This window comes from Pteropus vampyrus, unplaced genomic scaffold (genome assembly GCF_000151845.1).
Source record: "Pteropus vampyrus isolate Shadow unplaced genomic scaffold, Pvam_2.0 Scaffold552, whole genome shotgun sequence".
NCBI lineage: Eukaryota > Metazoa > Chordata > Mammalia > Chiroptera > Pteropodidae > Pteropus > Pteropus vampyrus.
In genome coordinates, this window is record NW_011889333.1 from 188,292 (window position 1) to 205,471 (window position 17,180).

General features: G+C 35.5%; 2 protein-coding genes across 5 annotated transcripts in view; one reads left to right on the plus strand and one right to left on the minus strand.

Annotated features, from left to right (window-relative positions):
- The window catches only part of SPINK5 (serine peptidase inhibitor, Kazal type 5), a 128,162-nt gene extending 120,494 nt beyond the window's left edge, over nucleotides 1-7,668 (minus strand). The window contains exons 1-2 of the mRNA XM_023525347.1: nucleotides 7,217-7,668; nucleotides 482-586 (exon numbers count right to left, since the gene is read on the minus strand). The gene's annotated coding sequence lies outside the window, so the exon portion shown is untranslated. The remainder of the gene's footprint in view (nucleotides 1-481; nucleotides 587-7,216) is intronic.
- A 285-nt stretch (nucleotides 7,669-7,953) lies between these two features.
- The window catches only part of CUNH5orf46 (chromosome unknown C5orf46 homolog), a 62,150-nt gene continuing 52,923 nt past the window's right edge, over nucleotides 7,954-17,180 (plus strand). Inside the window, exons 1-2 of one of the 4 annotated variants that reach the window (XM_023525346.1) lie at nucleotides 7,954-8,136; nucleotides 10,396-10,508. In XM_023525346.1, the coding sequence (XP_023381114.1) occupies nucleotides 10,472-10,508 (37 nt within the window). In that variant the 5' untranslated portion in view covers nucleotides 7,954-8,136; nucleotides 10,396-10,471. Of the gene's footprint in view, nucleotides 8,137-10,395; nucleotides 10,509-12,794; nucleotides 13,367-17,180 lie in introns of those variants that run through there. The other 3 variants (XR_002777948.1, XR_002777947.1, XR_002777945.1) reach the window with 3 other exon arrangements.

Genomic DNA, 17,180 nt, shown 5'->3' on the forward strand with positions numbered 1-17,180 from the left:
GGCTATAATTAAAAAGACTAACCATATTGAGTGTTGTAGAAGATGTGAAGGAATTGGAACTCTCATACACAGCTGGTAGCACTGCAGAATGGACAAATCACTTTGGAAAAAAATAATTTAGCAGTTTCTTTAAATAGTTAAGCATATACCTACTGTTCGATCCAGCCAATCTGCTCCTAAGTAGTAAATGAAGAAAAATGAAAGTGTACAGCCATACCTCATTTTACTGTGCTTTGCTTCATTGCACTTCACAGATATTGCATTTTTTACAAATTGAAGGTAAGACCCTACACCAGCAAAAAGATCATGACTTGCTAAAGGCTAAGATCAAGATTAGTGTTTTTTAGGAACGAAGTGTTTTTTAATTAAGGTATGCACGCTGTTTTATTAACATAATGCTACTGCACACTTAACAGACTACAGTGTAGTGTAAATATAACTTTTATATGCATTGAGAAACCAAAAAATCTGTATGACTCACTTTATTGCAATGTTCACTTTGTTGCTCTGGTCTGGAACCAATGCCTCCAAGGTATGCCTGTATTTTTATGTAAAGACTTGTACTGGAAAGCTTGAAGCAGTTTCACTGTAATAGACAAATACTGGAATCAACTCAAATGTCTGTCAACAGGTGAATGGACAAACACATAGTGTTATATCCATACAACAGGATACTACTCAGTAATAAAAAACAAATGAACTATTTGTTTTTTTGCAATGATATGAGTGAATCTCAAAATAATCATGCTAAGGGAAAGAAACTAGACAAAAAATTACCTACTGTATGATCTTTTGTAAAACTCAAGAAAATGCAAACTAGTATGCACAGAAATACCTCAGAGATACTGCAGGTTAGTCACTTAGTAGCCGTCTCAGTTATCAGATGGATTGTTGCGGTATCCCAGTGCTTGTGTTCAAATAACTCTTATTTAACTTAATAATGTCCCCTAAGCCATTCACATAACTTTTATTACAGTATATTGTTATAATTATTCTCTTTTATTATTAATTATTATTGATAATCTCTTACTGTGCCTAATTTATAAATTAAACTTTATCACAGGCATGTATATATAGGAAAAGATATAGTATATACAGGGTTTGGTACAATCCATGATTTCAGGAATCTACTGGAGTACTTGGAATGTATCCCCTGCAGATAATGGGGGACTACTGGATATATATAATTTATATGTATATGTATGTATATATAATTCATTGATTATAATGGCACATTTGCCTGATTTTTTAAATTAAAGTTTTCACAGATACTTTATGCTTACAGTGGACCAATTCTAACTATATTCTCACTCTCCAGGGGTGCAATTCATTTTCCTCTCTGGCAGAGAAACTGTCTTTTTTTACTTCTCAGCATAGCAGAGGGGATAATGCTCCATAAATATTACTACAAGCAGAGGGAAAGGAAGAATTTGTGCACAGGTAGTGAGAAGCTGACAAATTGAAGAAACGAACACATTTAGTTATGGCTGAATGTAGGGCGTGGAAAGGGGAGTGGTATAAGATATGTAATAGCAAGCTTATACGCATTTCTGGAAAATCCTGCTGGGTATGAGTTCCACTAGCAAGCTCTATTGCCTCACTTGATTAGTATTTACTGATCTTTCAATTCACTTTGTAATTAAAAGTTTCACCTTCATCTTTAGGATGGATGAGGGTTTTAAAATAGTTCACAGTAATCCTCACTTACCTGTCGTCAGAAGTAGAGTACTCAAAGAAAGGATGGCCTTCTGTTTTTGTGTGGTTGTTTGCTTTGCTTTGTTTTTCATTATGTTTTGTTTCATTCAACAACCAAAATGCTCATGTCTTGATTCAGGGTTAGTGTATACTGAAGAAGAAACATGCCTCTCTTTCATACTGTCCTCCAGTTTCTCGCATCTATCATGTCATATTCTTTCCTTTCATTCACTTTTGAATATACCAAAATTTAAAGAAGTCCTGTTAATTCAAACTTTAGATTCTCTTTGAAATCTGTCATCTGCTCTTAATTGCTATCAACACCACCTTAATCCATGTCCTTGTTCTTCTGAAACCAAAACCATTTCAATTGTCTCTGTATTGATTTCTATGCTCTAGTCTCTTTCTTCCTTCTCATCCCACACGGGAGCACCAGGGTTATCTATTTGACATGCAAATATTATTGTTTCACTATTCTCTGAGTAATAGGGAACATGCAGAGGTCTTTAATTAAGGGAAAGTTCATAATCATTAGTGTTGCATAAATGTTCCTTCAAATCCAGCCCAGCAGACTTTACCAGTCTCCTCTCTGATAACTGCCCCTCACTACAATAACCTACACTCACACACTAGACTTTTTCTTTCCCTAAGCACTATAAGTTCTTCCAGTCTTCTTGTCTTTGTCTATGCTACCACCTATGATTAGAATGACTTCCTTCTCTCTATCCACTTCCCTCTATCTTCTGTCTGCTTAACTACTTGAATGTCTTCTCTGATATCTTCTTAGACTGTCTGCAGTAGAAGCATCTCTCCTTTCACCCCCAGGAAATTGTGTTTTCTTTAATGTGGTATTAGTCATATGACACTTAGTCATACGTATGAGTTTTTATAGGGGTATCCTTTACTAGAATTAGCTTTGCAAAGCCTTCCACATGTCCTTTGCATCCTGATATGCCCAATACATATTATATTCAATATATGATATTTTTATATGATATAGATAACACAGCACCTTCTCCAGTAAGCAAAAAACGGATATAAGATAAACATCCAAAGAATGATTGTAGAATAAAAAAAAATGGGTCCATGGCATTAATCAATCTAAAAAAAAGTATCTGAATCATGAAGACCTTTATTTGCCATGCTAGGAAGTATTGAGTGCATTCTATACATAATTGGCTGGGCTTTATAGAATTTAAGAAGTTTAAGCAGAAAAAATGCCTGATTTTATTTATTTTTCTTAGAACATTACTTTGATAACTTTGCCAAATATGGGTTAAAGGATAGGAATGAGGCTAGAAACCCAAGTGAAAAGCAATACAACAGATCACTGGCAGTTAAGTCAAGTAACCATAGAAATGGAAGGAATAGAGACAATGGTTATTTGGAATGTAAATAAAATTCATAGGATTTAGTGACTAATTGGATTTAGAGAGTGGATAGTGAAATATAGAAAGGATTAAGTTCCAGAGATCTAGAGTGTGAGAATAAATAGATGAAGATCCATCAGCCACACTAGAGATATAAAATAGAGGATATGTTTTAAGGGTAAAATCATTATCAATTTTGGACATGCTGAATGAGGGATTTGTGAGGAAGTTCTAGTTACTAAGTTCAAAACACCAAAATATTATAGGTGCCATATTGGGAATATGAATATGGAAAGTTTTTGTTCAAAATGAATTCAATGTATAAAAGAAAGCATGACACATCCAGCTTCCTGATACCACATAATTAATGCCATTCCAACAGAACAAAGTGCAATAGAAATAAAGGAAGTCAACAAAGCAAAGAAAATCTGCTGAGAACTTCGTGGAGTAGGTTAAGTTAGAGCTATATTTTGAAAAGTAAATTTATTCTTTCAGGAGACAAGAGACCTGGTCCTGTCCTCATGGTGCTTACATCTGCTTAGAGTTTGAGTCAGGTATTTAAACAGAATTATAATACAATCTTATGAGGTTTATAATAGAGAATTTCAGTGTTGGTTGGGACAGGAGACATTTTTGAAAAAATGATTAATAAGAGCAAAAATATTACAAGGCATATTCCTCTATGACCATTCATATCAAAAATCAGAAAGTAGAAGTTCAAATCCTATATCTGGTATCAACTACTGAAACTAAGTATTAAAAAATGTTATCCTATTCATGCAGACATTTGGGGAAATACAGTCTACTGGGAAACTTACAATATTAGCAACAGAAATTAATTATTAGACTTTTGCTAAGCTTCCCTCACTTTTGGTCCAATCCACTAAAATAACACAGGCATCTGATGAGTTATTTTGTGATCATGTGATATATCACAATCCCTTCATTGTAATTGCAATAATTATTCTGTGAAATGATTTTAATAAGCATCACATTCTTAAGAAGATACTCATTGAAAATTCCTTGAATGTGAAGTTGAGGAAAAAATAAAAGTTTTAATCTCATTGGTCATGCCTTATGATAATTTTATGTTTGATTTCATTTTTTATTTTTTTCTAATAGAAGATTTATTATAAAAGAGTATTTTGTGTCACAGGTGCTCCTTCAGGTTTATGGTGCCCAGGATCTGGGCCAGCCACGGTCCTAGTCAAGAGAAACATAAAGCTAAGCGGTCAGGTGAGCCCTCCTGGATCTCCAAGTTTGGCCTCATCCCTAGTACAGCATAATATAAAGGGAGTCTGAGCCTTCCATTCCAGTCTGTCATGGGTTGGTTCCCCATGGAACTTAGGGCAATGATTCCTGCCTTTGAACTTTAGTTAGCTTTTCTGTTGAATCAGAAAATTGGAGCACATGGCCTCTCATCTCTCCTGCATCTAAACACCAATGATTTTAGTGACTAAGAAGTGCTGTAATAAAAATAAAGAAAAGAAAAACAGTGTGGATTCAAATCGCCCCTCTGCTACTTACTACATATGTGATCATGGGCAAATTATTTAAAATCTGCACCTTGCTTAACACATCTTTAAAATGGGAATGACAATAGCACCCACTCAACGAGTTACTGTGTAAGTTAAATGATACAATGCACACTTAGCTGTTAGCACAGTGGCTGGCATATAGTAATTGCTCAATAAATATTATAATTACCTGTCCTCTAGGGGCTTGCTCCCAAATATTAATTCATGTGGGTTAGCCCTGTTTTTTAAAGCCACCCACAAACATGACACATTGTATATAGCCAGAGCCACCTACACATATCATAGCCCTCTTTTATCCTACTTCTGGGGCCCTCCACAATTGTTTGCCCTGCTCCTCACAGGTGTATCAAGCCACACAATCCCACCTCTTCCTGCTCTTCCCTGTTCCACTGGGAGTATTAGCCTTGATGCTGACCTAAGTCTGTGATCTGTGATAGATTTATCAGCTGGGCCCCTGGTGATGACTTTGACCACAAATTTTCATTGTCTGGTCTGACAAACTGAGCTTTGCACAGAAACAGACTCTGGCAGCCAAGTGGAACTGTCTACTTTGAACTGAAAGACTAGGGTTTCATTTCATGTTCCTGAACCAGGTATTCCCATTCAACTCTGTGCTCATTATCCACCCACTGCTCTCAGATGTTGTGCCACCTGCTTTAGCTCACTCACAGCATTCTCTCTGTGCCATGGAAACCTTCCAATCAGCTCCTCTGAGTACTCTCAGCAAGACTGGCCTCATTATCCACTAAATCTCTAAATTTCTATTGCAAAATCCTTCCAAAAGCTGCTTTCCACTGGGTGGTTAGATTATTGGCACATATCATTTCAGTATTACTACTATAATAAGTAACTAAATTTCAGACACTTCCTTTGTCATTCTTCACAAGTAAATCTCTCACCCATTGTCACCAAGGAAACGTATAAAACAAATCGATTTAGTCTGCCTATTCCAGAAACAATTGAAAATAATAATGATTATTCTTAAAATTAGTAGGTAATTTATACTGAACACTTACTAGTTTTTCTATTTGCTAAGCTCTATGTCAAGCACTTTTTCCTCTTTTTTATTAAATCCTCAAACAATTCTAGGGGACAACTACTACTTTATTCTCACTTGAAAGGTGAAGAAATAAAACTGAGGGCTAGTGAGTTAAAGTTACTTGCCCAAGGTAACATGGCTAGTAAATGAGTATCAGGATACAAACACCATTCTGTTTGACTTTGAAACCCAAAGAGTAAAAGGAAAAACTATACATGCACATGCCTAATTCTGATACAAATGATATTGATAGAGGACTATAGGGATCTAAAGCGAGACAGATCCCTTCCTGCTTGAGGAAAGAAAGAGAGAATGTTCACCTTTCATATCTGAGCATAGCTTTGAAGGATGGAAAGAAATTGAAAGCCTCTGAGAGAAAGAAGGGCAGGAACAGCATGGAGAGAAGAAGCAGTAGGACATAACAGTGAACATCTTACTTTGACTTGAGCCAAGCTCACACATAAACACGTGATAAAAAATCACGTTTGAAAGAAATACTGAGATCAGAATGTGGAATGCCTTTAATATTAGGCTAAGATGTGTTTCTGAGTGAGGTTGTAAGCAAACTCACGCATTATCATGTCTGTGTTTTAGGGAGAATCTTCAATTAGTGAACAAATGATGTCATCTGAAGAGGGAAGAACATAGACAGGGAACCCTGCTAAGTTATTTCAAGAGTTTAGGTAAGAATTATGAGGGTCTAAGGTAGGAGGGAAAATAAAAGAAGTGAAAACCAGGGAACGAAGGTGCAAGATGCTTCCTTCCAACATTGAATTAAATGTAAAAAATTTCATTTTCAAAAACTTCATAAGCTTTTTGGGAAGACAAGATGTATATAAAACAAAATTTAAAAAATATTTAAAATTTGGCAGTAAGTGGCACGTGAGTACAACGGAAGAATATATCAACTAAGGATGAAATTTCTGGGAAAGATTTTTAATAGAGGAATTTTTGACTCAATCAAAGGACATTTGGCAATGCTTGAATACGTATTCGGTTGTCACAGCTGGAGGGTTAAACTGAGTGGCAACTAATGGGTAGAGTCCAGGGAAGCTGCTAAACATCCTACAACGCACAGGACAGCTTCCTCCCACCCTTCTCCAACAAAGAATTACCTATCCAGAATTTTTCATAGTGTCGTGACTGAGAAACCTGCTTTAAAGGATTGCTAAATGATAGACATTGGGAAATTTATTTGACCTCTCTGACCCTGTGCTCTCATTTGTAAAATGGAGCAATAAGAGTAATAGTAACTCCTTCATAGAGTTCATGACAAGATTAAATAAGATGCTGGGTAAGCCTTTATCATATGGTAAGTGCTCAAGAAATCTCTATGAATATCATATTTTTTTTCCAAAAATGGGAACATGAAGAGAGAATAATTGAATTCATACTGGAAAATTTTAGCTCATCTGAAGCCACTGAGTCAAAAATATGTAACCCAACTCTGACTGCCCTACTAGACTCCTCTCCCACCACATGTTAAACTGCCTGCTATTTTCATTTGATTACCTCACCATTTTTCCAAACTGAAAGTTTACAAAATAGAATTCATAATATCCCTGCTAACTCACCTCCATTGTTTCCAGCAAAGACACATTCCCTTCTTACTGAGTAAAGAGACATAATACGTATGATTCAGGAGCACTGCCTTCACAATTACCAGTTGCCACGAATATGGCATATGTTGTGCAGCCTTAGAAGTTCAAGTCCTCTTGGCCTCAATTCCCCAACTACAAAGCTGAAGATGTTACCTGGGATAATCTAATAGGCCCCTTTCTGAACTAATACTTGTAGTGAGACTCCACTTTCTCTCTTTCTCTCTCTCTCTCTCTCCCACCTACCCCTACCTTTCTCTACCACATAATGCCAACAAATACTGTCAATTCTTCTCTAGAAATGGCACTCACATTTGCCCACTTTTCCCCAATTCTAGTGGTAGCACACTAAAGCAAGTACTCAATAGCTTTTGAATATTTCAACAGATTCCTAACTGATCTCCCTGGCTCCAGCCTTTCTCTTCCCATCTACTGTACATACCACATGCATCCTCTTTACACGTTTCTTATATGCTGCACCTACTCATCATTCTTCAGTGACTCCCCACTGCATGTCTCACTCATTAAAACTCTTTTGCTTAGAATCCAAGGCTCTCCACGCTTCAACCCAGTCCCACCTCCAGTCCTGGCCTCCCATGGCTCTCCTCCGTCTACTACTTTCCAATCCAGACTTGCTTATCTTCTCATCAACACTCTAGCATGACATACTCATTTCTTTGAAGATTCCTTACATTGTTATGCCCTCTGAGATGCTTTCGTGCATATCCAAACCACTTGTTCTTCATTAGAGAAATATTAATCAAGGGCCTATTCAGACATAAGAAACATGTAGAACACTATGGTGGGGGGCAGGGGGAAGGGGGCGGAAAGCATGGTCTCTGCCCTTACAGAGCTTGCAGTCTAGAGGGAGAAGTGGACATTTACCGAGTAGTCACGTAAGTAAATGTGAAACTGTATCTGTGTTGAGTGTTACAACTAAGAGAGGGGTAGTGCTGTAAGAGAATAATGTGAGATATGACCTAGTCAAAGTGGGGTGGGTCCAGCAGAAGGTCAATAGGGCTGATATTTGCATATCTAGCTAACCAGGACATGAGGGAAAGGAAGCCCATTCTGAGCAAGCTCACAGTTTCACTGAGGTTTGTTTAGTTTATGCAGAAAGTGAATATGTGCTGATCCATTTGATCTTGATAGGTACTCTGCAATCTTAATAACAACCCATTGTATTGATGAGCAGTTAGAGTTCAGAGATGTTAACTAGCTCATGCAAAAGGAGAAAATCTGGAGCAAAATTGCGGTCTCTGATCCCTGGAGCAGGAGTTTTCCTCCCAACTACAGTCACTGCCCCTGCAGTTTGCAAAGTCCATTCACCTTTACCTAACAAGCAGCCCAAGTGTGACTTTTTCCCCAAAGCCATCTCAGTCCCCTCTGATCCATAATCAAAAATAACAAGAGCAAAGCAAATGCTGTCTTATAAACCAGGAAAATATCTATAACATAAATGACAGCAAAGGCTCACTATAAAAAAAAAACCTCATAAAATTAATAAGAAAAACAATCACAATCCAGTTCAAGAATGAAGAAAATTCATAAAAAAGAATATAAAGAGGTTAAGCAAATACAATAAAGAAAAGTCAGACTGCATTAGAAATCAAAGAAGTACATATAAAAAGGGAATAGCTTTTATCCATTAAACTAGTATTTTTTAATATAAAATAAAAGGAAAAGCTGTGAAACTTGCCAATAAAAGATGGCATTAATGTACGTTGTTGGTAAGAGCGTAACAAATATAGCAATTATATAGAATGTGCCATTCTAAATACTTTATATCCACTGTTATAATTATTTTCCATATATGAACTCAACTTTGTGAAATAGGTACAATTGTTATTTCTGTACTAGAGATGAGAGAGCTGAAGCACAAAAAATTAAATAACTTTCCCAACCACTAATTAAAATAATACGATTATCTGAAAATTACTTAGATGTTATACAACAAGAAAATGTAAAGTATCAATATTTGACCTAGTATAATAACTTTTTGGAAAGATTTATGGACAAATGTATTTAAAACAGTATTACCATTCAGATTTTCCTGATTTTTTTCTCCACAGTTATGAATATGGATAATAAAATGAAAGAGTGAAAACTTGGAAATGATGAGAGAGAAACTGTTAAATATCTATATCGGTATGACAGAACATTATTCACCCTCCAAAATAATATGAATAAAAAATTTTGACTGACATAAGAAAATGTTCTAGAATATTAAATGTTAAGGGAGAAAAATAATACAAAATCATATATAGCATAATGATTCCAACTTTGTTTATAAAAAAATACTCAGTAAATATTTGAATGCAGCTGCAAAGAAAGTCAATGCCATCGTTGGCTTGTTGAAAAGAAATATATTACCTATAAATAAGGATATGGAACACCTCCTTTGAAGAAGCAGCTAAAATATTAATTTAAAAACAGAGGGGCAATCTTTTTTTCAAATGAGAATAGTGATATACATTAGAAGATATTATTGTCTTCATAAAATAGTTTAGAGGTTACAAGTTGGATTCCACTTAAATGTCATTACAATGAATCACATCTGTGAGGCTTTTTCAGTATTATAGGAACAAAACTTAACTAAATCTGAGCTACTTGGCCAGGACTCTGTTCTTCAGGTTTGGCCAGTCTCTTTGACCCACTGGGGTTATGTCCAGCTGGCCCTCTGTGGTCATGTTGACTCTTTACAGTTTAAGAGTTTAGTAGAAATAGCCTCACCCTCTGGTCCACCCAAAGGAAAACCTGTAGCCATCTCCAAAATCTGAGAACTTTCCTTTCTATTCTGAGCCTATCTGGTCTTCTGAGATTCCAAACTAGCTACTGTCAACCCCATTTCTCTTCTCTTATGTGGGGCCTAGATATAATCCCTGTTCTGTGGAACGATCTTCACTGGTGTTGGAGACTGGATTGTATTCATGAACTACTAATGGAACCTGGCCTAGTTCAGACCCTAACTCCTGAGATCAAGAGCAAGCAAGACCCAAGCTCACAGAATGTGGTGAAGGAATTCTAAATCTCCGCTTTCTCATGTTCGCTCTCATGATAAGTGGAGGCCATGTATCTTGGTCCAGTTACGTTATCCGTGTATCTCTACTACCTCATTTGAAAAATAGGTATAATTATAATACTTATCTCATTAGGAACATGGCAAGTTTTTAGCACACAGATGTCAAGTCTATAAAGGTTAGCTACTAGTATGTTGATGACGAAGTGATAATGATCACCAGGAGGAGCCAGCCAATTCCCATTCAGAGTAAGTACAGAAATTCAACCAGACTGAATTTCTGGTTGTCTGTTTTTACCCATTATGTTATCTTCAGTACCTATCGCGTAGTGAATGGCAAATACAAATGAATGGATAGATGGACCTGGCAAACACCTTCCAGTGGCCCAGATTTTGGCATCCCCAGGGAGCAGTGCTCTCTTATATATCTGGGTAACGAGTGTGGGATTTCTGGAAGAGGCATCCTGGTAGCCACCTCCAGAATCAGTGTCTAGGTACACTTTCCACATGTGGTGGCCTCTGTTCCTATATCTCTATGTAGCACTAGGCAGAACCAAGATTCCCAGCTAAAACTGACAGCGGCTTGTGGCCAGCACTGTCCAAGATCACCTTAGTCAAGGCTGAAATCTTCCAAATTTGTCTTCTCTCCAGTCTAACACTTGAATCCTCTCCATAATATTTATAGTAAATATGATCAGTGAATCCATGTTTGAGAATTACTAGCAATGAGAAGCTTGACTTCTAGAATAAAATCATCTTTCTAGGTAGTTATATAACTCACTATAATTGTGTCCTTTTATTCTAGTTTTAACCCCTTTGGGACCTTGAAAAATAAATATAATCCCTCTTTCACATCCAAAGTTTCTTTATTTGGCATGGCTCTTTGTAGGAGGATTAAGGATTGTTTATAGTTCAGTCTTTCCCAAATTATGTTTCAGGGGACAGTGCTGTTGAGATGCATTCCATGAAAATGGTGGTCTGTTTTCAAGTAAGTTTGCTGCTTACCAAAAACACAGGGTACATTCAGTGCTAGCAAGTACATGTTTTATTAGCAGGGGCAAGATGGTGATCTCACACGTGCACTGAAAAGGATTTCCACAGTGGATGAAAACACTGACTTTATAATGAAACTATCATCTCTGGTCCCTTCAGTATGAATATTTTCATGAAAAGGATCTAGTAATTCATTCTTGCTTACAATGACCCAGTCTCACTTGAAACCTCACAGAAAAGCAAGGAAAAGTGAACATTCTGTATTTAATTCATTCCCAGTCATTGAGGGTCAGCCCTAAGTCACGCCCAATCAGGAGGGTTTGTCAATTAGTCATCATCTTTAGGGAAGGGCCAGCCTGTCTACTCCCAATATAATTCACTTAGTTCTCATCAATGGCAATAGAATATTTCACCCTTCACTTAAAAGCTCAGCATATTTTAGATGAAAGAAAATCAGAAGTCAAGGAAGTCCACACCTACCCTTTCCCAGACACCTGGGAAGCTTTTGGTAGCCTTAGAGAAATTGTTTTAAAATGTACACATGATATAGCAACCTGTTTCACAAATTGTTTCTATCTTCCCAGAAATTACTCTAGTCCTATAGCAACCATTTATGTATTTTACGTAGTTGTAATCATGATGCACATATAATTTCACCTATGTTCACAAATCTTTCATACTCTATGGCATTTATATTTATCATACAATGTCTATTCAGGGAGTTCGCCCTGAGTGCCTGGAAGGTTAATTAACTTGAGGCTACTTCAAATACTTATGATGATAGAGTGTTAAAATAAACATTTTTGTACAGAAAGATCTTCCTTGTCTTTATTTTCTTAGTATAGAGTTTTATGAGTGGGATTATTGACCTAAAAAAGCATTAACAATCTAAGGCAAAGTAATCTTTTATTATGCTATACTAATTTATAATGAAACCAAGAAGTATTAGAATTAGGGTAAATAATGTTTTAGAATGCACATTTTATTACAATTTTACTAACATTGTAAAATATATTTTTATTTTACATTCATCTATGTAACAGCACTTTCACAAAACTTAGAGAAAAAGAATATATCATAATTTTTTTCTAAACACTGCAAAATATATGCACATAGAAAGACATCCTCAAATAAGTCTTTAAAAATACTTCTACAAATGCCTTGAAAAATTTGTATGATTTAAATGAGACTTTCTGGTAGACAGAATTCTAAGAAGGCCTGCAATATTCCCACCCCATGTTGCAAATACCCTGTGAGTACATTTGAGTGTGGCAGGTCTTATAAATACGAGACCAAACCACCACCAAGATCAGGCTATATTATATGACAAAGTAAAGGGATTTTGCAGGGGTAATTAAATTCCCTGAACTATTAACTCTAAGTAAATTAAAAGGAAGATAAGCCTAGGTGAGCCTGACCAAATCAGGTGAACTCTTGAAAGAGGGTCTAGAGTAAGGTCAAAGATGGAAGGTCAGAAAGATTTAAAGCAGTAGCATACACACTCCTGCATATCTTGAAGAATCATATTGTCATATTTTGAAGAGGGATGAAAGATGACCTCTAGAAGCGGAGGACCTCAGTTCGACAGCTGCGAAGAACTAAATTCTGTCAACAACCAGTGACTCTGGAAGAAAACCCAGAGCCTCAGGTGAGATTTAAGTATCAACTGACATCTTGATTTCAGTCTAGTGAGATTGAACTTGAGACCCATCTAACCCATGCCTGGTCTCCTGACTCACAGAAATGGTGTGGTAATAAATGTGTGTTATTACAAGGCAGTAAGTTGGTGATAATTTAGTACTCAATGATAGAAAACAAATACAGACCTAACAACATATTAAAGGCAAACAAAAACAAAAACAAAAAACAAACCATATAGTTATTTAAAAAAATCAACATTAGAGGGGAAAAAATAAAATAAAACATTAACTGCAAATGGGAAGAGTTAGAGTTAATAATCATTTTAAATTAATATAATGCTTTGGAGAAGTTGAATTCATAAAGACCAATAAAAAATACAGCTAAAGATGGGGTTTCATTCTTAAGATTAAATAAAACAAAAATGTACCAATAAAAATAGTACTTTTTCCTATAAAAGTAAAATATTTTATATGAGTATAAATAATTTTATTAACAATGTTTAAAATTGTTTTTAGAAATAACAGCATAGAAAAAAGAATCTTTCTCTTCACAATTTTAAATATAAAATTAAATAGAAGATAGTCTATGTACTAATAAGCAAAAAATAAATAAATATAAATAAATCCAAGAAAGTATATAAAAAGATAACAAAAGTCAAATTATGAAGTTATTCGGTAAATATAAACGATCTAAATTTCCCTAATCAAAGACGAGGAATCTCCAACTGTATCTGAAAGAACTTTAGCAACAATGCCTTTAATGACATTTCTAAAACAAAATTATAAATTAATTATTTCACTTAAAAGGCTGGGGAAAAATGAAAGAAAAAAAGTCATGTTTAAACAAAAGAAGAACAAGGTTGCTAATATCAACCTCAGGGGAAAAAGAAGAAATTGAATAAAACATAGTAAGTTTAGTAGGCTTATTTTATAGTAATTGAAGTTATAATAATTCAAAAATGTACAAAACTTTATGAATGGAAAGAATGTGTAAAGCAAAACATAGTATACATATTTAAAGAATGATCAGAGATAGTTTTATATTAATGCAATGAAATTAATATATTGCAGATAAAACAGAAACTCAGGACAAAAGCAGACCATTGAAGAATACTTAAAGTTTAAATCCTATACACCAGAATTTATAGACTCTGGTCAAAGAATTACTTATAGCAAAAATAAAATAAAGCCACACCACAAGAAAATAAACAGAAGAAAATAAATTATATCAAAACTGGTATGTTTAATTTAGAAATTATAAGCGCATTTAAATTAATCAAACCCCATTCCTTAAATATGACTAGCTATATAGACCAAATTCATGGAATCTAATCAAAGAAAAAGAAGTAGAATAAACTTTAGAAAATCGAAGGGAGGTTTAGTAAAATGGTCATTTAAAAGATCATGAGTTTTTCAAATAGTGCCATTAACATGGGTGATTTTGTATCAAAAAATCCAAAATATCAAAAATACAATGCAGGGAGCTGAATAAGCCTAAAAATTATAAAGAATATATAACTTAATCAAGGCAACTGTCTTTTTTATATTTTATGATAGAAGCAGTAGTCATATTTAGAGTCCTTTCTAAATTAAGGAAAGGGCCTTTGTGTGTTAAGCCTTTTACATGTTTTATAATTTTCTTAAAACTGCTATTTAAGTGTATGTCCTGATTTTATGCTATAAAATAACTTTCATTATTTCCTCAAGTGTGTGTGTAAATATATATTCTTGGCACCAATAGAATAAATAAGGACGATGTGATGCTCATAAGACTCCGGCTAGTCACTAAGAACAATCATAGTGAGTACACTGTGGTTGTCTTCACTTCTTCCATGAGTATTTTTTGGTAGTGGACCATGTAGATTTTTATAAGGTTTAATATACTTTATGTAGCCTGTAATAAAAAGCTCCATTTCTTTTTTCTTTTTTTTAAATTTTATTATTAGTTTCTAGTATACAGTTCATTGGTTAGACATTTATTAGTGTATAAAATGATCCCCCTAATTGCTCTTTCTCTGCTCTAGCTCTCCACCTAGTCATTAATGCTAACTGCATTCCCTATGCAATGCTCCCCATCGCCATGACCATCTATCAACTACTGACTTGTACTTCTTTAACCCTTCACCCCTTTCTCTTAGTCCCCCAACACCTCTCCCCTCTGACATTACCAGATTGTCCTCTCTATTTGTGAGTCTGCTTTTGATTCGTTTGTTCTTTTTATTCCTTAGATTCTGCATGTAAGTAAAATCCTATGGTATTTCTCTTTCTCTGTCTGACTTATTTCACTCAGCATAATAACCTCTAGCTCTATGCATGTTGTCCTTTGTGCGAGAAAGCCTATCTGAGCATCATGGATCTAGGGCTGAAGGACAGGTCAGATGATGGCTTTATTTTTGCTTTTCATTTGTTTACAAACATCCCTAGAGAGCAGAACCATGAGGACCTTAAACTTTAGTGTAAGGAAGACCCAAGCTGTTGAACTTCTCTGAGCTTAATTTCCTCACCTGTAAAACAGGGCTAAAAATTCCTTGTCTGTTTGCTTTGAGACTTGAGAGCAACAAGGACTGCAACTGAAACAATACATGGGAATTGTGCTTTTCTTTTTCTTTTTCAGGATTTTTTTAGAGGGGTCGTTCTGGTGCTGCAGTGTATCTACATGCTTGCTCATTCTCTCTCATTCTTTTTCTCTCTCTCTCCACCCCCTCATCCCCTCCCTTTCTACTCCCACACAACTCACTCCTCATTATGTAAAGAATAACACACTGATGCTTACCTAGCGGCTGATGAGGGGGAAAATCATGGATGTGGCATATAAGGAACAGGCTCACAAAACGCTTAAGGGCCCCGGTCTATCTATGCTTGACTCTTGGAACATTTACTTGCCAACTCTGTGAACTTGGATAAATTCTTTAACTCTTCTCTGCCTCATATAGAAAATACAAAAGATAATAGTAGCTCCCTCATAGAAATGCTATGAGTATTACATGAGTTAACATAAGTCAGCACTTGGACGGCAGGGTGACACATAGTTCATGTTTAATTAGTGCTAGTTATTATTCTGACATACGCAGTCTTTAAATATATGTTGAATAAAAAAGTTCATTGCTGAGTATAATCCACATATTCCAGGCTTCACCATGATAAGACAAAAACATAAGGTCACACTTCCTTTTTGTAACCAAAATGTGATGGAACTAATGACCCTCAGATCAAAAATCATACATCCTCTATAAGTCCCTCAAGTATTTCTGAGATTTTTTCCCATTACTGCTATTTATGGCATTAGAAAATAGAAGTTCTAGTCCATCTGCCCTCAAATCTTTTTCATGCCATCGCTCTGTAGTCTCTATTACCAGTGACCCTTGGGAATCATAATCTTGTTGGATACCGTTATTGTCCAAAGGAGATCACCAATGCCATTCTTTTCTGGGATCAACTGAGCAGGTGTTTTTCCCCAAACTGTTTTGCCTTTGCTACTCAAAACATCCTTGAACAAAAGCTCTATTTTTTTAAACTATAATTTACTGAAGCTTTGTGGATAATGAAAGTAAAATACTGAGAATAATAGGTTCTTTGCATGGGCAGTTCCTCTTAATTCAGGGATCATCTAAAATGCCATCTTCTCAGAGAGACCTTGCCAAATCATCCCTTAATGCATCTTCCTGTTACGACTTCCCCTCCTCCTCCTTTTATTCTTTACTATACATATAATTATGTTTACTTGCTTATCTAGTCTCTTGTTTTAGAAAGAAAGTTCGTGTTCATTCCTGAGTCCTTAGAGCCTAGATTAGGAGATGTCTTATGGTAGGAAAGCGATACATATTTCTCATAAGAAAGGATGAGTAAATAAATGAACGAAAGAATGCACAGAACCAGACAGGCCTTAGGGTGTAGCTAATTATTGCTCATTTTTCAGATATCAACTTGCACATGACTTCCAGGCAGGGTCTTCCATGACCCACTAGATAAGATAAACTCTCCCCACGACATGATCCCTCTGTACTCTTTATTTATCGAAAATCATTCATTCAAGTATCTGTCTTCCCTGCTTTATTGTCAGGGTAGGAATTATATCTGTTTCCAATCATACTGTGTCCCCAGCTTCTAAACAAGTTCACGCCATGTAATTGGTGCTTAATAAACTTTTTCTGATAAAATAATTCTTAAAAAGAGTATTCAAATTGATGACATAACATACAATGAAGAAGTAGCTTTCTTAATTTAATGGAAAACGCAAAATCAAAATTATGTGAAGAAATCATTCTAATATAAAGCCAACCTGCCCAAC